The sequence below is a fragment of the Botryllus schlosseri genome, chromosome 5 (assembly GCF_051294905.1).
Source record: "Botryllus schlosseri isolate E-star chromosome 5, Bs_hap1, whole genome shotgun sequence".
Lineage (NCBI taxonomy): Eukaryota > Metazoa > Chordata > Ascidiacea > Stolidobranchia > Styelidae > Botryllus > Botryllus schlosseri.
The window spans coordinates 6435399-6456944 of record NC_137240.1 but is presented as its reverse complement, the minus strand read 5'-3'; the positions used below and the strand labels follow the sequence as shown (position 1 = coordinate 6456944).

At 39.9% G+C, this 21546-nt stretch overlaps 1 protein-coding gene across 1 annotated transcript; it reads left to right on the top strand.

The window, feature by feature from the left end:
* The first annotated feature begins 12646 nt into the window (after positions 1 to 12646).
* LOC145438790 (uncharacterized) lies at positions 12647 to 19950 on the top strand. Its single transcript, XM_080316138.1, has 8 exons — positions 12647 to 13036; positions 13103 to 13219; positions 15577 to 15792; positions 16465 to 16676; positions 17551 to 17669; positions 17792 to 17950; positions 18873 to 19159; positions 19655 to 19950. Exons 2-8 carry the CDS (start codon positions 13137 to 13139, stop codon positions 19863 to 19865), a joined length of 1287 nt encoding a protein of 428 aa, XP_080172264.1. The 5' UTR covers positions 12647 to 13036; positions 13103 to 13136; the 3' UTR covers positions 19866 to 19950.
* The last annotated feature ends 1596 nt before the right edge of the window (positions 19951 to 21546 follow it).

Sequence of the window (21546 nt, the reverse complement as noted above, 5' to 3'; positions counted from 1 at the left end):
GCATTTCATTATGACGGAATAAATTGGTATTTTTGAATTTTTGTTTTGTGGCTCTTTTAAAACTAAGATTTTTGATGTGCGGCTCGCTCTGCCCACACCTGCTGTATAACGTACATGTGAGATTGTGTGTCACAACGCAGAACAAAATTATTCTTTATGGTATACGATAAAGAAATACACTGACACTTTCATTTTGTAGCTCTCAAATACACAAGGATATTTGGTTTATCATTTCTGCAAGAAGGCTTCAAAGCATGTCTACTGTACAGATAAGGTGAATAAGGTGCGACAGCTGCCAAGATCGTAGCTTTACCGTCAAAAGTGTTATAGAGCCGCTCGACACGTTTCGTGCTGCAAGGTACAACACCTAGTTCGAAACATATCTAAGACGATGCAGCTGTATTAAGGAAGACTGAACGACTGAAAAGTACGTACAAGAAGCAAGTATTGGCATTTTACATTTAGTGGAAACATATTGCATACATCTTTGTTATATTTTGCATCAAGCGTGACGAAAATTTTGGATATTCGATAAATTTTGTTAAGAGGTATTTTGCAACGAGATCTCAGGGATATAAAAATCTATAATTATATCATAGAAGTATAGATCCATATTAGATGCACTGCATCATTTATACCGCTACCGGCGGTACGTGATGTTTCTTCAGCGCCACCGTAACGTCCCAGCTCCCCTACTTGTTCCCGCGCCTTCAAAATCCAAATCGCCATCTGGGGGCGCTGCAGCTCAGGTTATGAGCCATTAATTTATATTTCCCGAACAGGTATAAATACCGCACGGCCTATTTCTGGTAATTTCGCAATCGAACATTTACAAAAATACTTTGATGTGGCGAGGCAAGTGACGTAGAAGTATACGGAATAACTTTCGTTTGCGGTACAGCTATAGTGTATATGGTCAGTGCGACACTCGATAATAATGGTATTTATACGATTTCACTCGCCACTCTTGCGGACTAATTTATATTACCTCGTCTACCGTACTGAAATTCCACAGCATAGAGATATAACGCGTGCTGGCGATGCGAAAGCTAATTTCAGTAACAAATATGGCATTAAAACACTATGGCATGAACAACGAGATTGGGAGGTTTCTGTCAAATGTGAATGCTTCTAGTTCATCCCGTCCAAAACGGCCGTACTTCTTCCCCACTTGTGTATACTACTTCCCTACTTATGTATCCGATAACTCGATCAAAGGAGCCCGTATGCTGATGTAACAAAATCGGTTGGATCCGAATCAAACTCCGACCACGAAGGGTGGCTAGTGGCTACAGCTAGTCATTTCTTACCACAAAGTACACCTCCCTGAGAGGATAGAGTGCATGAATCAATGTCCTCCTTTTTTCTTCTCGCTTTCTACTGAAACCACAAAACGTACCATGTACAGTACCGACACCGTGCAATTTGTAAATTGTTTAGTGTGCACAGCTGATTATTATCGCAATAATGCTGTTGCTTCGCGTACTCGTGTCTTTTGCTTCGCGTACTCAGCTCTTGGCCAGACATGTTGTTGCTGTGGAGTTTCGACATCTAATAATTATTTCGTACCAGTTCGAATTTCTTATTACATGAATATTCAGCTACCAACTTATAACTCGGTCCAATTTTGTTCAAAGCCAGAGGTTCCGAAACTGATCGCCATAACTATAAACTCAATTACAAGCAGAAGGAAAAATTTCGAATGCATGCCTAAAGAAGTGGGAAATGCAAATCCAAAACATATTCGAGTAGTGTCAAAATTGGTTTTGTCAATGGGCCGAAGATGCCGCTGTCGCGATTACAGGGTGCATCTTCGCCACTAAGACAAAACGATCAATGCCACTAAAAATAGGTGCAATTCTAGAAAATAAGACCAGTTACCGTGATACAGAGGCTCTTTCGCCAAATTGTTATGACAATTTCGCCGATATAGGCAGGCCGTGTTATTTTTGGCATTTGGTTTCCGAAATGCCAAACATAACACGGCCTGCTTTCAATGTTAGAAAGCGGCTTTTTGAAAATATAAGATTTTTATGAAATTTTTAGTAAAGTATTGAAATGAGTCTGCGTGTAGCGACAAAATAATTGTGTAACACTAAATCCGTAAATTGAGGTCCGTGACCCCGTCAAAGGGATCTATTTAATGCGGATGAAAATCTTAGGGTCGAGGCCAAAAAGTCGAGTACTTAAATCTGGTTTTATAATAAACTGTGGATTAATCAACCCGGGTAGTAAAGGATATCCAGCAAATAGAGATGTAGCTCAATGACTCTGTATTTTCCTGGGGCCCCGATTTTCCTGTTGTCTCCGCTCATGCATTTTCTTACCTCATGTTGCCGGAACACGCGCGACCCATGCTGCATTTAGGCCATAATGTACCCACCGTGAATGATTCGGAATTTCAAGTTATGAATATCAATAACTTCGGTCCTATTGGTTCGTATTGAGTCAAATTTGTTGTGCATCGTTTTTTCATACAACCTAACAATTTCATGGGATATCCAGTAAAATGTGAAAAAAAGTTCTATTTATTGGTATTAGATGAATCCAAAATTCTTCTTCTCTCATCGCAATGCCTCTATAGCAGCGGTTCCCAACCTGTGGTACGCGCAGGTCTTCCAGGTGGTAAGTGAGTAGGTTCTGTTTTTTTCGACCGAAGGGAGTTATTACTTCAGGTGCGGTTGATTTTGAGTTTTTTGAAACCGTCGCCATCGTCGTGGGTAGGGGCAATCCCACCAATGACGGCCTACGGCAGTGGTCGGGAACCTTTATTGTCCGAAGAGCCATATTGGCCCTATTTTTTCCGCTTTACCTGACAAAGAGCCATACATGTCAATCAGCTGTTACGGCACAATTGAAAATTTCTGACGTCATGGTAGCATTAATTCGAACTCACTACACGGGTTTCGTCGTGTGCGCCACATTTTCTCTGTAAAAACTCGTCCTAATCATGCTGGTTGCCTTACTTGAGAAAGCGAAACTTTAGTTACGAGAACGTAGGTTCGTCGTGATGTTTGTTTTAAATGCGAGAACCCATGATCACTTGCGTAGGTGGAGCCAAACATGGTCACTGCAGCAATCTCTATAGGCCTACCCACTCTAAGCCGTTAGCGAAAATTTTGAAACCTTCAATTTGGTATTTTCTATTGATGTTCATGAATGAATATAATTTGAAAATTTTTCTCCCATATTCACGCAATTTGCATTTTATTGTTCGGAAATGAAGAGCGAAACGAGAAGAGAGGCACAGACGGTCCAGACCTCACCATTGATAAGGCAATTAATCGTAAATAGCTTAGAATTTATTATAACTGATATTAACCCAATGTAACTCTCGCACTGATTCCGAAAATCTAAATACTGATCGACTTCTCAATTCTCAAAATATTCGGCGGCCTATTTTATCGCCGGTAGAGCTATACTTGCCAATCAAGAACGCGGATAGCTATGGCGTTGTTTTTAATTCGAGTTTGTAACGTTTGTAACGGCAGTGCATTTCGCGTAGTAGATCAGGAAGACCAGATGTATTTGAAAACTGCGTTGTCATATTGGTGCTATTCTCTTTGATCAATCAACGTATCGCGCAATCCAAGATTTCGAGTCGGGTAGCGGGGCAGGCTACATCGAATTCGCGAGTTGTATTGGTCGCCGGCGCGACTTAAATTTGAGGATTTTGAAAATAGATTGAGCCCCTAAACCGGAAGACGGCTTTTCCGTTACCTCTCAAAGACATGTTTATACTGTCACGGAAATAATTATTTTGGTCGTGATGAAAATTTACTAACAAGTCGCTGCAATATTGATCAATTCAGTACAAAAATAAACATTTGGCAAAGAGCCATATCTTATACCCAAAAGAGCCATATATGGCTCGCGAGCCATAGGTTCCCGACCACTGGCCTACGGGAAGAGATCTAGTCGTAAAGCATTGGGATTCATACCTTACCAAATTCCGTTTTAATATATTTGACCACAAGAACTCCAAATGGGTTCACTAATGAAATCATATACTGCGCCTTAAAATGGGCAGTTTATTTTCTGTTCAGCTCAACACGGTGGAAATATTTTTTGACCGCCTTCGGCGCGCGTAACGTATGTAGGTGGTACGCGAGCACTGCATAAAACCTCGAAGTAGCTAGTACAATTTGATAAAAAGTCATTTTTGAACATCCCTTCTGAACAATTCTCGTTTTGGGTGGGAAATTAACTCAGACCAACACATCAATCAATACCGGTATTAGAGATTGCTTTTATTCCATCTCCGTGTCACCCGTTACTACACGGACCAATTCACACACGCGTGACGTTTGCTGAAGTTTATGAATAGCGAAATATCTCATGCACCGAAGCTGCACGTACCGTTTCGCATTCTCCCGGTGGATGTTTTATGATCGATTGGTTCCGTATATTTTGCTGAAGGGACATTTTGCGGTTACGTTCCTTCCAGCGGCATACCGTAGGATTTTCGGGAACATATAATTGTAATAAGTGAATTACGCTTAGTTATTCAGTTGAACTGATATCATCAAGACTACACAAACACAGTTACAATGACCTGCAGTTAAAATGGTTTTTAAACATATGCGTCAGCAAACCCCGCAATAAGCATGTGCTTTTCATACAGCGAAGGGCATGTTTTCTTTCGAATAGGTTTGGAGAAATGGGCGACAGCAATGATTCGACAATAAAATTTCGGCTCTCTAGACGTTTACATTCACGTAAGAAAAAGATCAACCAAATCCTTATATCCGACCGAGTTATGTTTGAGCTGGATTATTTCTGCTATTATTGACCAGTTTTCTGTGGATTGGGTTCTTGTAGTGAGTTAAACGATCTCTCGTTATTGTTTTTGTTATTGTTATAAACAACAAGGCAAGCAAAGGCAGTGAAGGCAATACATGAGGGCAACATTTTGTCAAAATTAAGTTTTCTAAGGTAAAAAAATATCAAAATTGTGATTTTTAGGTCAACAAAAATCGCCCTAATAATGAGGAATACCCCGCTTTGAATGGTCCTATATTTTATTCACCGAATGAACGGTTTTCGAATTCACGATAGAGCCCACTCAGCACCTAAATTGCATAACGGAAGCCAGGTAATCATTGCCTCACATGCAGAGATAATGGAAAGCTGCGTAAGTACAATTCACTCTGATCCGACCTCGCACTTTTTCCGATACGTAGCCTATACATACCGCTCTGCCCATATTCGATGACTTCGCCAATTCGTGTAGATAAAAATACTTCGATGCAGTGAGGTACAGGGTTAAAAATATTTGAAGTCGCTTCCCTTCGCGTAAACAATGAATAAGCACAGTATCAAAATTCGTTATGGTAATGCTGCGGAGAACTGTCACCACGGACTCCACGGAGTACAAAATAAGGCCGCGGTCTGCCTTATTTTCCATTTATACCGGTGTGTCCGTTTCTCGACATTCTAACGCGCCGCAATATAAACCGCGATATCTTCGTTCTAACCATTGCTGATTATTTTAGTAGATTCCTGTTGCTGATACGATTCCATGTGTGAACGCGAACGTGAACCTATGACATCATGTGACGTCATATTGCTAATTCAACCCTACATTTCAGTGTACAGTACACGATACCTTGCGACGACTCAGGCCATATTACACCACAATGCCGAAGTATATGCTGACTTTTAAAACATCACAAAATATATAGATCGGAGTAACCAAAGATGTTATATGAACTGGAAAAAAAGTAACATTTGAAAAAGGTTCACAGTGCAGAACCTACCAAGGTTCGTTTGTGAACGTGAACCTGTAAATTTCTGAGAGTCACACACAGAACGTGAACGTGAACCTCACTTTCACACCATCCCTATTAACGAGCATAAAAACATGTTGCATAATTTTATACCTGCACGGCAACGTGAGCGTCTTACTTGTTTGTTTGTTTGTTTGTGGTATTAATGGTGTTTGTCGACTATACTATGGGGATTTACACCAGGCAAATTTTCTATATTTTTATTCCGTAGATGCCGACTTGTAGCACGGCCAACTTCTAGGCTTTTTATAAGACACCGCTTACACGAATGAGGTGGCGAGGAGGGGCCTAGATAAACGCAAGCATCTTATGATCACACCGATTCTAGGCAGTTGCTGTTCATTTCTATGTATATAGGTATTGTTGTCCACGTCCAGAAAAGTCCATAGGCGGTGGGTCAGGCGCCTTAACGGACCATAGGCGGATTTTGAGTTGGGCTTCAGAGCTATTTTGAATAATTACGTTGTAGGATTAAAGCTCTGCGGTTATTCCAACAAAATATTTCCATATCGCCAAAATTATTCTACTTCGAGATGTTTGACTGATTCTCGTCAACAGTAAGCGTCAATAAATGCTGTGAGCTTAATTCGAAATGCTAAAAAGATATCGACTATGCTATATGTAGCTATAACTAGTAACCCAGCTCATGAATGTCATATATAGAGCTTGATACAGACATATATTATAGTTATGTTCTGTTGCGCAAGATATTTTCTGAGTTCCGAAGAATTACTCTAATGATATTTTCGGCAGCATCACCGTACCGGGCGGAATGAGTGAATTTACCTTGAGCAGGTAAAATAAATGTCACCTCGGATCTGATGAAATGCTATCAACGACTTACTACAATCCTACGACAAGACATTCTCCCCAGTAATATCGGTATAAATCATGTTAACGAATGGCAACAAGCACATTTTGATTAGGGACTGCCACCGAGACCGATACAATACGTTATTATGCAGACAGCAGAGGCGTGGAAATGAAGGCAAAATAATACGCTTTCCAATACTAAACTCTTTTTGAAAATGACAAATAATATAATAGCGGAAATTGAAAACAAGCAATCCAGATTAGTGCCGATTTCGTCTAGCGGGTTCGAGAATGTAAGGTTAATATCTATCAATCTTACTAAAGATACACATTACACGTATTTGTTCACTGTACTGTAGTGTAAAATTAGGCTTATTCAGCAACAATTTTTTTTTCGGATACCGGGATTCACTGATCAAATAGGTTTTTCAAAAAACACTACACACCAAATTTGGCTCATTTCCTAAAAGTAGAAGCCGACGCAGAGTCAATTAAAATTCAATAGTCATTATGGAAGAAAATTAAAATATTATTTTTCAACTTTTACTGTAAACCTCATAAAATTGTTGAGTTGTCTACGAAAACGATGTAAAGCAAATTTGACGCAATTCCAACCCGCAGAAGCGAAGTTATTTGAGTTTTTCGTTACTAATTCTTGGTTTTCCCACCGTCAATGTCATTTTGCAAATTGAAAACTTTCAAGTGCAATGACTTCGCTTGCACCGGTTGGAATTGAGCAATAAATGTATTGCATCGTTCTTTTAGGCAACTTGAAAATTTTATGGGGTTGACTATAAAATTTGGAATTTTTTATGATAAATTTAAAAAATTTAATTCGCTCTGCGTCGGCTTTTACTGGTTGGAATCGAACAAATTTGGTGTGCAGTGTTTTGTTTAGGAAACCTCACAATTTAATCATTGGATACCCAGGATCCGGGAAAAAGTTGAGCAGCCCTACTGTACAATGTACAGTGTACAGTACTGTACATACATAAATGCACTCATAAGGAATTACGATCTCAGTGGAGACTAACGTAAACGGACAGACTATACGGGGCCATCTGACATCATTGCGTTTTGGAAAACTGCTGTACTTTTTCCCTGGACTATTGTACCAGAATCTTTCAAAGGCTCGCAACATCCCTAGTAGGGGACATCAATGCCCTTTAATGAATCTGGTATACATATGAAAGCCAAACAGGTATAACCCAAGACCAACACAGCAGTAATGAAATGTTCCACGTGTCATATCAGCTTATATGTAGTTCAATTGTCACAATTATTTCAAAAAGACATACTTCTTTGTTTAGTTTGAGCAGAACTTGGTGAACCACGTGATATTTCTACGCGAAAAAGTGGATCACGGCTATAAAGAGGCTGCGAATCACTGGGTATAGTTAGTTTTTCAAAAGCTATGTGCAGGCAGCGTCGAATTCTACGAAAGAAATATCCGCCAAATACATCGCATCGCAGACACGCGCGTGCATGATCTGATCACCAGTCACATCAACCAACATATTTCTAGTTCCATTCTTTCTGGGAGAATGTTTCACTTACTTCCAGGAATCCGTTTCTATGAATGGATCTTGTAAATGTCCGTCTATATCAGTGGTTCCCAACCTTTATCGACTCATCGCCCCCTTTTGAAGCTCCACACCGATCATCGCCCCCCAAATATTGGAAACCGAAAAATAGCACTTCGTCAGCCCCCCCCCCCCAAAAAAAAAACGTAGGTCTTTGGCCCCATAGGGTGATAAACCAAACCCCAGGCCCCCCTCAGCCGGTGGGCTTTTTGTCGCTACGTACCCTATTTCATGTACTGAGTCACCGTATTTCGTCTGAACGCGCGAATCGCGACAAATTTATATAATTCATGTTTGAATCGGTCAATATGGTCGATGTGGTATGTTGGAAAAGGTAGGAACCCTAAATAATAATTACACATCTTCGGGCGGAATCGTTGTTATATTGACTTCTTTACATGATGCTATTTCGAGACCTTCTATATCTGCTATGTCAGAAGATATGGAAATCATCAAAAAGTATCAAACTAAAAGACACACATGATTTCACATTGGTATTTCTTTACTGGAAAATAATTTTTTCCTTGCGGGATGGCATTTGTCCTGTAGGGTTAAGGTCGCCAAGACAGGAACATTCTACGCCAGCCATTGAGGCGCTTATGGACAATTAAACATATATTTATATATATCGAAGTTTTCGGTCAGCACAAGGGCATTCCTTTTCGGCCAAGGTCATCTCACTGCTGATCGTTCTGGCACACTTCTCGGAGTCACATGTTACATGGCCTCTAACTTCATATGTCTTGGTGCGTCGTGGCGCAATATTTGCCGACGCCGAAGTCTCCCATTTCCATAAATCATGCGTATTTTTGTTGGGTGACGGGGACCCCAACATCAAGATACATGAAAATATTAAATCGCGACCAGCGCGAAAAATTTTTCAAAAAGTCGCATGAATTTAAAAAAAAATACTCTATCAATCATGTTAATTCACGAAATAATTTTGGGCTTCCTTCGATTTCGGGCCCCCACCCCCAATTGGGGGGCTTGGAGTGCGTTAGTTACGGTCCCGACTCCAATATAGCCGCTTTAACGAGCCATTATCTCCCCCTTCGTTGTTTTCGCCCCCTATCGCCCCCTTCGTCCGTTTTCGCCCCCCTATCGCCCCCTTCGTTATTTTCGCCCCCCTAGACTGCCAAATCAGCCCCTGGGGTGCGATATCGCCCACGTTGGAAACCACTGGTCTATATCAATGCTAAGAAAACGAATATTATATATGTGTTAACTGCCTTTGAGAGCTTTGGAAAACCGCAAATAGGAGTTCTTTTTCCCATCAGATAAGAGTACATATGTTGAGTTCTACTTGTAACAAACATTTGTAGTTTGTATGTGTGAACAGCACTTTCCCATTAGGATAATCTTCAAGTCTGGAGTCGCAATAAATGCAATCAGAATCAGATTACATTGCCCGCAAACTTGTGCTTATTATACATGAAAGAAAAGCTGCCATATCAAGTGGCATATCTCCCGTTTCTTTAATGATTGGCATTTGCAGTTTCTTTCTATAAATGGCACTTATCAATTTCCGCCAATCGATGCTAAAATAATGGCTATCACTTATTCTATGTCTAAGCCTCGCAAGGCACTTCTGAAAACCTGAAAACTCGCTTAAAAGGGGGTATATCGTGCGCTCTATTCTCGACAGATATTTATAAACGGTTTATGTGAATAGCACTTGCCCATATGACTAACCAATTTCAAAATATTGGGTTCCGTGTTGAAATCCGCCATACCAACATTCGAAGGCAACGTACATTCCACACAAACTTGTGCATATGCAAATAGCCAACATGCATGAAGAGCTGCCACATGTATGTATCATATACGTACGCATCATCAACTGCGAACGGATTAATGCACCATGCCAATTCACATGTCACGTATCTCACGTTGTAGGAATGATAAGCAATTTTATTCATTTACAATTTGTTTCTATGAATAGCCAATGGCGTAGCCAGGGGGTAAAGGCGCTGTCGACTTACATAACGACATTACATTGACCTTATAATTTTATCACCTCACTTTGCAATGTTACATAACGAGCACCAGCTACATCCAGTTCATAGATTACGTTGTAAAATGTAAGGAATCATTCGCTCTTAGGCGCGTTTGATGGCGTTTATTCGACGTGCCAGTACTATTGAGGGCTACCTGCCTACCTCTGTGCGTGTTTCTGGACATCAATCTTTATCGCTATACCTCGTAGGCGATTACATATTTTTCTTGAACCATGCGTGTAGTTGTATAGTAGGCCTATACAGTGGTTCTCAACCGGGGGTATGCGAGGCATTTTCAGGGGGTCCGCGAAGCCTCTAAATTTACAACATAGTTGATAACGTACTTTGTATTTTCAAGTTAGGAAAATCACGTGGCAGTTTCGCTTCATTACTATAGTAAAACTACCTAACTCACATCGACAGAATGGCCGTGTGCGATGAAATATCCTGCGGTATAGACCCATTTCAATTGATATAGTGCCAATAGACTACTGATACAAATATTTTGCTGTTTAGAGATGTTTTGTTGGAAATTGTGGAAAAATGAAAAAGTTAAATTAGTAAGGTCTAATCACGGTGACATCGAAATATTTACAAAAATCCATTCTTTCCTGTGATATACATAATCATTTTTCCATAACTTCAAGATGAGCTGCCTACGTAAAAATGACCCTTGAACAGGCTTGACGGTATACGCTCGTTAAAAAAATTCTTTGTCAATTTTGGTGCCATATTTATTGCGATTGCCATCATACCCAACTGTGTCGTCGGAAGCGTTACACGTTATTATTACATTCGCCACCACCTGTCTTTGTGGAAATGGATTTTCGGCACTCGTTCATATCAAATCGATAGCGCGAATTTTCAAGACACGACCACGTATTTCTAGAAATGCAGTTGCAGAATTCGCTTTGAAATAAGAAAGGTCAACTTAATTTCTATAAATAAATAGTATGATGTTATTTTCAAGAAAAGTCGTTTTGTTGCGGTTTATCACTGGCTTACTGTTATCAGTTGCACAGGACAGATGATGATTGCGCGATAATTGAGCTAAATTTTAACTAAAACTTCGGTGGTCCGCGGGGGTCCGTGACGGTCCAAAAGGGGTCCGCGAAGACAAAAAGGTTGAGAACCACTGGTATAGTAGGTGCACTAAGGACAGTCGCAACACACTATAGCAATTAGTTTGGTTATTGTTTGGCCACTTGTCACATTAACGCACATTGAATGTTGCCCCTAGAAGTATGCAAAGTATGCTGACCGATACAAGATTTAGAAATCTAATACCCGTCAAATAAAACATGATAAATGTATAGCAAATCATTCGAACTCTGCGGTTGCTGACATAAACAGTATCCAAGATGTTCTTTGGAGTTGTTTATGGCGGCACGGCACGGAGTATCTGTATTGCATGTGCATTGCAGAGGAGCTGTTGTGCTGTTTTTGTTGCTGCTGCTGATTATGTTTGTTTGGCGTATTACAACGCAAGTTGTTTTGTTCGCCATATCCAAGTATTCTTTTTAATGCCTATACGGGTAGGGCATCGGAGTGTTACGCCACGAAAAGCAATATACCTTACGGCTGGATTTCGGCTTGATAGTTTTTATACCCTCATGGTCCTTCACAGTTGAGAAGCGGACTGAAATCGCCATTTGGCCATTCTCTAATCAAAATTCGAATCCGCCCTCGAACGCACGCTCATATCATGTTACTGTGGGACGCGGCGAAAAAGAAAATCGGTGTGGGCGATTAATCGTAGGCACCAAAGTTACGCAACGAATGAATTTTGACGTAACAAACAAGAGAAGTCAATTCGAATATATGTGTCGCGCTCAAGTTCGAAGAAGCAAAAAATGAAGTCCTAAATACTTTTCCATGTAATTGTAATATTGTAATATCGCACGTTTCATAATCTTCGTTTGTTTATGATATTCACATTCTTAGCGTGTTTAGAGTAAATAGGTGCACGACTGATTCTGACTGCTGCTCTCCCTCGATATGTAACCAGGGTGCTGTGTCCGTTGAGAATCGCTTCATACGCTAATACAGCGCAACGTTATTTTGTACGTTGGCTTTAATTGCTGTAGGTTGTCGGGGTCGTTCAGGAATTGAGAAATGTCTTGTCACTCATAATTTATATATAGTAGGTCACTCTCCAGTTCGCGGCTTAGAAGCAAAGTATTTTGGTCGTTATATTTAATACTAAGCCTTATTGAGATCTCCTAACACGAAAAACACTTAATTAAAACATTTTCCGCGTACGGTTCAACGACCTATTTCATTCGCGCAGAAATGACGCTGTGCAAAATCAATGGTACAGGAATGCGGAAAACTCTACTTATCGTTAACGCTCGATTTAATGCTGCCTCAAGCAATTACACGAGTTTGAGATCCTTGGTGTATGTGAAAAAAGAAAAAAAAAGACCTTGCTTCGTAATGCGTATATACTTATATATAATGTTTTCTCGTGGTCAATTTCATTTTCATTAAATGCAAGTCGTTCAGGTTTAAATTTCGAAAAACCGGGGGCACCACGTTTATTGAAACGGTAACTGATGCCTTTGAACTGGTCAAAAAAAGTTGCAGATAAGCTGGCGATAGACATGAAGGCATAATATAATAATTACTTTAACGATTATCACTTCAATTCACAAAACTAATACCCGAATGAAAATCGAATTCATATGAGGCGATATTGACAATTTACATTCGCGATTGACTTTTGCCTTTAAGCTCAGATTTTTGTACAGCAGTCGATTTCATCAGATAACCATATTAGTTACCGCGGGCCGTCAGCAAATATTCACCGTGCACGGATCGAATTCAACTGCAGCGATATCCCGAACTTTTGCTGGTAAGAACGAAGAATCCGTAGGGGTAATTTTAAAGACAAAGAAAATTGCAATGGTGTTCCATTTAGGACAATTTTCTGTGTACTGTCGCATACTAATAAAATGGCGAAATTCGGTAACAAGACTCGACTTATCTCGATGATGATTGTAACAGCGTTATTCTTCCTGGCGGAAATCATCACTGGGTAAGCAGAGAAATAGGATACATATCATGCACATATAACGTATATTATGGGTAAGTAATGGACGACTCATCTGCATTTCGAGTTTAACCCTTCTATTTCTTGTGTTGCGATTTTATGACTGAAGATGTCCGTATATCTTCATGAAGATTTAATATATTACTATGTTTTACTCTGCTTTCTACATATAGATATAGCGGTAGAGAGTTTATTCGGTTTTAACTTATTACATAGAGTAGAAGTTTGGCTGGATTAATATATTTATGCCCCGATAATCCTCAATCCATCTCGTTTCTTTCTTTGCGTCTGATCTCCTCGTTTGGGAGTATTTCATCAACAAGCTCTTATAGGTTTCGGATCAATACAAATGGGACGTCTGTATATACTTGCTTTGTACAATGTAGAGTTGGAAATTATAGAAAATGTTCATCATTTCCAAATTACATCGGAATTAGAATTACTACATTCGCCAATCCTTGGAAATTGAATTAAATTCAGAATTAGTAAAATACACTGGTTTTATTCTTGTGAAATCAGAATTCATTGTCATAAGCATGAGAATGGCAAATATCTGTACACGAAGCATGGCTCGTTTCGCACTATACAGCTTTTCTGTAGCATTTTAAAGAAAACCAGGAATTAGATTAGAATTACAGATTACCAGTATTTCGCTCCAATTAGTCTGCTCAGACAATAACAATTATCTAGTTGTCCAAGTCTACTGCAACGTGTATGGCATGCGATCATGGATATCGTTTCGTTTAGTGGACATACCCGTACATATAACAGTCTCAAATTCTTTATATGTGTAGTCATGTTCTCTGTCATGTATATCTTTCGCAGTTCTTTGTAGCATATGCATTTTGATACCCGTATTCAATTTCGCTTTCTCCTATTCGGGTTTAGTCATTATAAGGGCAAATTTTTGTTGCACTAAAATCGTGAGAAAGTTGCACTAAACTTTAACAAAAGTTGCAGTAAAGGTTGCATTTATAATTTTTTAGAATTATTAGGGTGTGAGCTACTCCAAAGGTTCCGTCTCGCGTGGGCGTCCATCATATGGGGCAGGAGCTCAAATTTAAACGAAAGTGAATGAATCAAGCGATCTATAGGTCTAGCACTGTCATGCTTGGCTGGAATTGTTGAACTTATAGGTTGCAAGCCAGGGCTGTAATGACTCGAGTCATGACTCGACTCGAGTCACGATTTCCTGATGGCTCGACTTGACTCGAGTCATTTCTCAAAACACGGAAAAGACTCGACTCGACTCGAGTCAATCTGTATATTGACTCGACTTGGACTCGAGTCATTGCGCATGACTCGAACCAAGTCATATGACTTGAAATTCAGACAACCAAAACCGACATTTTATTGAAATTTCGATGAATAGTAGAACAACCACACTATTGGGATTACGTCCATTGGTACTGGTACTTGAAAATGCGACCAGAAACTGCTAAAAGTGAGAAAAATTAGTAGATTATTAATGCAAACCATTCGATATCACCAAACAAAGTTATAGAAAGTGGAATTAACAAGACTTGACTGGAAACTGATCAGTCAAAACAATGACTTGGACTCGGACTCGAGTCATAATACCATGACTCGGACTCGACCCTCTGCTCGCTGACTTGGACTTGGACTTGGACTTGACTCGGTGGTGAATTGAAAATGACTTGACTTGACTCGAGTCAAAACTATAAAAGTGTGATTGACTTGTGACTCGGAGCCTTGTGACTTGGTTACAACCCTGTTGCAAGCCATTGCGTCATAGATTACATTAAGATGCAGCCGGGGCCTACGATAAAAGTTATCGTAGGCCCCGATGCAGCTAATCAATCACATATAGCTCATTGTTAAGCAAATTAAAAATAGAACTAGAAATAGTTTATATAATGTTTTTTTAAATCACTCCTTTGCATTTTGTACAATACTTGATAAAAGTTGCAGTAAAAAGAAACATTAAAAATAAAAAAAAGCTGCAATATAAAATTTCTTCAAACAGCTCAAAATATCATAGCCTACTGCACAAATTCTGAGTACTTAGGAAGCTCCCGGAAGCTGTAAAAAAGTCGCAAACGTTGCAAAAACTTGCCATATAGTAATTATTGTAATAAGTCGGGCCATTATTATTATTATTATTATACTACAAAACTCGTCATGACAAGTCGTTATCATTGCTCGTGTTTAGGTATCTGCCGACATTCGTGGTCACCGTCATCTGTTTACGGTAATCGGTCAAAGCTTTTACGTAGATTAAGAATTTGAATATCTGTATGCAATTACGTCCTCAACTAATCGGCTCAAATGAAATGGCGAAACTCGTCATGACAATGCGATATATCGTTGCTCGTGTTCAGGTATTTCACCACATCGATGGCGTTGGTAGCGGACAGCTTTCACATGCTCTCGGACGTGCTCAGTATTGTAATCGGGTTTCTAGCCCTTCATTATTCCGAAAAGAAAAGTAAACGGAATACGTACAACTGGGCAAGAGCGGAAGTTCTCGGTGCCATGGCGAACGCCGTGTTCTTATTGGCGCTGGTATTTACCATCGTCGTAGGAGCCATGCAAAGGTAAAGTGAGGCCTGACAACAAAAGCCGAACTAAAACATTTTACATGGTTAATTTGAGTCTATTGATTCATGACGATGCCAAAATAGCTGAAAATAAAATCCGACAAATTGCCCAAAACAACTCTATGGTACATATATATACTATTTATAACTATATGCCTTCTCAAAGCGCTCACGCCTCACTCGCAGTGAACGCCAGAACAGTACGAGGACCTCTGATATATCTGAATTTAGGCTGCGCAACGTGTAGATATGAGTCAGCAAACGTTTTGGTGAAGTTTAATCAACATTTTCCGCGTTTGCGTTGGACCTGGGTTGGCCGTTGGCCTACAATCTGAGCATACGATCTAATTAAAAACGATAGTTGAGTAATACACCTGGTAGGCTATACATCAGTATGCAACGTCTGAACATGTGACTCTATAACCCAATCCCCATCCATAACCGCAACCCACATGCTTAAGCCTTGTGTACTGAAATGTCGCATGCTATTGCTTACATGCCCAGTTGCCCACCCTTCATTGAAGATATACCATGCGGAATGTTATATATTATCCTGCATGTGGAATATAAATCAGTCAAATAACGACATGCTACACTCCAAACCTGCAAACGAGTTTGTCTTTCCATTGCCCCTGTCTTTCGATGAGACATTCGCTTTGCATCTTGCAGAATTATCGTCATCGAGGAGGTTACCCAGCCACTTTTGATTCTCGGAGTCGGCGGGGCAGGATTGGCAATCAATATTTTTGGGTTGATCATATTCGGCGGCCATGCGCACGGGCACAGTCATCATCATGGCCACGATCACAACGATCATGATTCCGATGATTTTCACCCACAGGATAAATTATCAGATGCTGTGGACACGAAAAATCCCGACGGTCAGTATAGCGATTAAGCAGAACTTTATCCATATCATTTAAATAATATTTCCGTGATGACTCTTGGAAGAACAAATCGTATGGTATTCCATTGTCCGTCTATTGCCGCTGCCATTGCCGTTTGGCGGAAAAAGTATATCATTAACGTTTCCACATAGGCCATTTCTATCATATCTATTTCGCAAGTCAATAGGCTTATTTTACCAGAGTACATCCTTTCCAAAATCTCTAAATATCCTTTCTAGTCCTCAATACTCCATAATTACATATATTGATTCCACCCGTATAAAACTTCCATTTAGTTCTTACCAGTCATATATAGGGTTGCATTTACAACAAATGGTTGTTTAAAGCAGTGTGTTAAATAAGGACCTTTTAAAAAAATTGTGCTTTCAAGTTGCAAAATTATTCCATAATTTTGTAAATACTTTCCAAAAACATGTTGTATAAGCCTACGGACAATTACCACCCGATGTAGCCGACGTATACGATATGGAATGGTTGGACTTGGAACCCTCAAAATAATCGGTTCAACAGCCTTAGTACGTAGGTCGTAGATATTTCGTCAAAGGAGCTATATTCACCATATATTTTCAATTGTCAATGTCAATCCACTATGACGCCACAACTAAATATTCGTGACGTCTTGGCTTAAAAAAAGAACAAAATAAAAAAAATTAAAAAACATTTTTTAAATTAGGGCCTTGTTTTAAACATGTTTGTTTTAAATTGATTTTTGTTTTAAATGCAACCCTAGTCATATAAAATCGTATTCGTGTATATATTATACAATTTCTACGCTTCATTCAAACGTTGATGAAGAGGTATCTCACTCTCTCGATAAGCATCCGAAATAATTGTGGTACATTTTCAGCCACTCACAAGCACTCACCATCGCAGATGAACATGCAAGCCGTGTTTCTTCACGTATTGGGAGATGCTCTCGGCTCGGTCGTGGTGATAATCAGCGCATTAGTGATATATTTTGTAGAGGTTTGCATTTAGATCAGATTTAACCTATAAGGTATCATATACGACAGTATTTACAATGCGATCAAGTGCTCTGGTTAGTATCGATTTGCCAGTTTATGTATTATAGAATTTGCTTATTTTAGGATGAGTGGAGATTTTATGTTGACCCTGTCATGAGCTTGGTGATATCAGTTATAATATTGTGCACTACTATACCGCTGCTACGCCGGGCGTCGAAGATTTTACTCCAAGATCCTCCGCCAAATGTGGACATTCCTCAGCTAAAAGAGCAAATATCTCAGGTATGAGTTGCTCTCAGTGTGAGCGGTAGTGTCATTGTACTTGTAAACTGGTAGATAGAATTGGAGAGTTAGGATGAAGGTATTGATCCACCTGCAGGTGAAAAGCTTCATAAATGATCACGTCATCTTACCAATTTTCCGTAATGATCCAAATGAAATTGATACCGGAGTGCCAATCAGGGATGAACATAGATTTGGATTCAGATTTACGATTATGGTGGAACTGGAAATCGATTTTTACTTGGACGCGGAATTATTAGTGATTGCTAACTTTCATGTGATATTGGAATGGATTTCGACACGAAATTTGAAGCGTCTCTCCGAAGATGAAATCCGTTACAGGTTTCATTGTCGGTGGAGTCATTTTTCATCTGACCATGCTACTCTATCATGAGCATTATGTGTTACGGCAAGACTTATCGATAAAATTCAATATCGGACTATAAACATACAATGATACAATACAATTACAATGACTTTATTTTATTCACTTATAGTTTCTAATTTTTCCACGATGCTATGAGTTCTTGTTCGTTGTGGTCTTTTCGTTTGTTTTTTACTACATATTTTTGTTTAAGTAATCTAAAGTTTTGAGTGTAACGACTTCTGTAGTAAGATGCTCACGGTCTGAGTGATGACTCTGTTGTAGCGTCCCGTCTGTACCTTGCTTGTCTGCATATAAAATTTCACCAAATTGCATTTTGCTATATGTTATTGATTTGCAATGTTGATAAATAAAGATTCTCTCTCTCCTTCATATCAATCATTGCTGCCTGTATATCGACAAATTGCACGAACCGCGAAATAAATTCTTGCCCCAGTATGCTTGATCAAACTTCTTAAACTGCAAGAAGCAAGTCCAATAATATGCACTAAGAAACGTTGTTACATTTCATCAAATTGAAGCGTGATCGACTTTCAGGTACCCGGAGTGATCAGCTGTCACGACCTCCACGTTTGGCAACTGTCCGGAAATTGCACTATAGCAACGGTCCACGTCGTTCTATTCCGCGACAGCGATTTCACTGAGATCGCCAAACAGTTCAAGAAGATCTTTCACAAAGTCGACATCCATTCCACCACGATACAGCCGGAGATATCTGTCGCTCTGTCAGAAAATAATTATTCGGCGAATGACGAAAGTCATAGTCTAGTATCTAAAAGTTCCAGACAGGAGCACCGAGACTTCAATACAGTAATGTCTTCCGGGTGAGTAAGCATCAGGAAAACACTCTCCAGTGGGAGCTATTGTAAAGATCGGAGCTAATAATGTTCGGAAACGTCTGTCGTGCGTAACCCTATAGCTACTAGCTAGTATTAACTAACACCCGACGGCCTGGGATAACTTAAGTTAAGTTATCGTAGGTCCCGGGTGATCCTGTTCCCATGACATCACTACCGAGATGTTCAACTATATAACTGAAATAAAGGTGCAGAAAGGAGGTGAGAGGTGCCTTCACCATCCTATCCACCGAAGATATTATGTGGTTCATTATAGTGTCATATCTGTCCACTAGGATCAGATTAGGCAATTATCATTTATAGATATTAAATTTTGTCATTTTGTTTTATTTTTCGTGACGTCGGCGAGCCACTACCGGCACTTCCTCGGTTAAAGGAGTTTTGTGTTACCCATTGGAAATGGTTTAATGGGTTCCCGCATGTGAATGTATTTCAAGTCGATATGATTATGTATTTATTCAGAGCATCTGAAACAAATGAGTCGGATGCCCAATGCCTGCTGCAATGCCTCTCCGAAGACTGCTTCCCGAGAATGTGCTGCGACGGAGTGAAAAATAAGAAGTCCATTTCAGACAACAAGCCAGAACCTTATGCGGAATGCAATGATAATGAAGGTTATTGCGAAACAGAAATGCCGAATTCGGAGCTCAAGAACGTCACAATTCAAACCTGACGAAACGGTTGGACGATGAACGAAACTATACATTAACTTATATTATATTATATAAATTTTCTTATTATGAATGCTATTGAGCAAGCGTGTTCTCGAACTGACGACGACTCCAGGCATTTGTACACAGGCTATACAACAAGATACACAATCAATATTAACGTATCAATTTGATAGTTAGTCCACCTGTAGATAACTCCAGCATTGAGTAGGACTGTTGGTAGTTTTGAGTATGATTAATATCGTTTTACGAAATCAATGAATGCACGAGATGATTCATATTTGGATTAGCTAAAGTTGCATTGCGACATAGTCCTGCCCTCGTACCATGGTGTGTGTCACCGCGATGACAAAAATCCCAATGGAAGGCGGGTCCTGTTCTGACGGTTCCTATTATATTAATATTAGTAGTAGTATATCGTAGAAATTTATTGCCGCTATCCCCCAACGTCTCATGTGCTACGACCTGTAATGCGATCCGTTACAAAAGACCTTGGAAATTATTTGAGCATGCACAAACGATATTAGTTGAAGGAATCTATGAGATCACGGGCTCGGCGACAAGGGCTAATCGTGCAGCAAAACTACGGGATTGTGCGTTGTGAATTGAACATGGCGATTAAGGCAGGATTGTGACGGTTATTGACAGCTATGCGAAAAGCAAAGAGCTGTAATCGCTGTGTAAATTTAACGGCACATAAGCTTGACGCAGTAATTGGTTCATGCAGCGTTTCTGAATACCGCGCCGAGAAGCAAAATTTTGAATTCGCTGAAGCAGGTTTCGCTGTAGCAACAATTGGCATATGGTAACCAATGTCCATTGTCCTACTCGGCATGCCCACCGCTCCATGTTACATTTAGGTCAATATTGCATTTATCCCTATCGAAGAGTTAATATTTTACGTAATGCGGCCTTGTATTCATTGGGATCTGGCCAATATTGGCGCAGTGCACTATGAGTGGATGCACAATTCATATGACATCACATTGTTCTACGCAAGTAGGCACACATGAATGCCGTCTAACCTCACAAGAGATTCGTGCATGCGAGGAGCGCGCACGTACATACCGAACAATAAATCAATAAATTTTGATTTGAAAGCGGGAAGTTGGCCGTAATCATTACGAAGGCTGTTTAAATTGTGTTGCATCACCTCCACGCGAGCTCTGCTTATGTAGATGTAGAATGAATGTTATATTATAGGAATAGATAGAGATAATGTGATATAACAAGGTGGTGTAAACCGAATCCAGCAGGCACCCCATTCACAATGGCCTCACTCCTTCAAGAGGCTGTGAATATCCCGAAACAATACAATGTTTCGCCTGGCATATGCAAGTTTATTTGCTCAGTTTGCCGTGAGTCGCAATAAAAGCCTGTTCCGATTGCCGATGGTGTCACTTTGGATCTGGTACATAACAGACGAGCGTCTGTTTGAAAAATATCAAGAAATATTGTGTTGTGAATCTAGTTGAGTGCATTCACACAAATTATATACAGGCCAGAGCAATAATAGGTGTAGGAGTGTTGTATGTATGGTATGTTTGACAGCTTGACTATGGATCAGTGATGAGTGATATAACGATTGGAACGGGTAGCACATTGTAGTAGGTAGCTGCTTTATCTGTATCAGGCAAGCTGATGGCTTTGAAGGCAGTCAAGCAGCTAAGTGTCACATTAGAC

What these genes read in the sequence shown, in the direction of transcription:
- LOC145438790 (XM_080316138.1), top strand. Translation starts at nt 13,137, where the DNA reads ATGGCGAAATTCGGTAACAAGACTCGACTTATCTCGATGATGATTGTA. An exon ending in CTGGCGGAAATCATCACTGG is followed by an intron (nt 13,220 to 15,576) that starts GTAAGCAGAGAA and finishes GCTCGTGTTCAG; the next exon opens with GTATTTCACCACATCGATGG. An exon ending in GGACACGAAAAATCCCGACG is followed by an intron (nt 16,677 to 17,550) that starts GTCAGTATAGCG and finishes GTACATTTTCAG; the next exon opens with CCACTCACAAGCACTCACCA.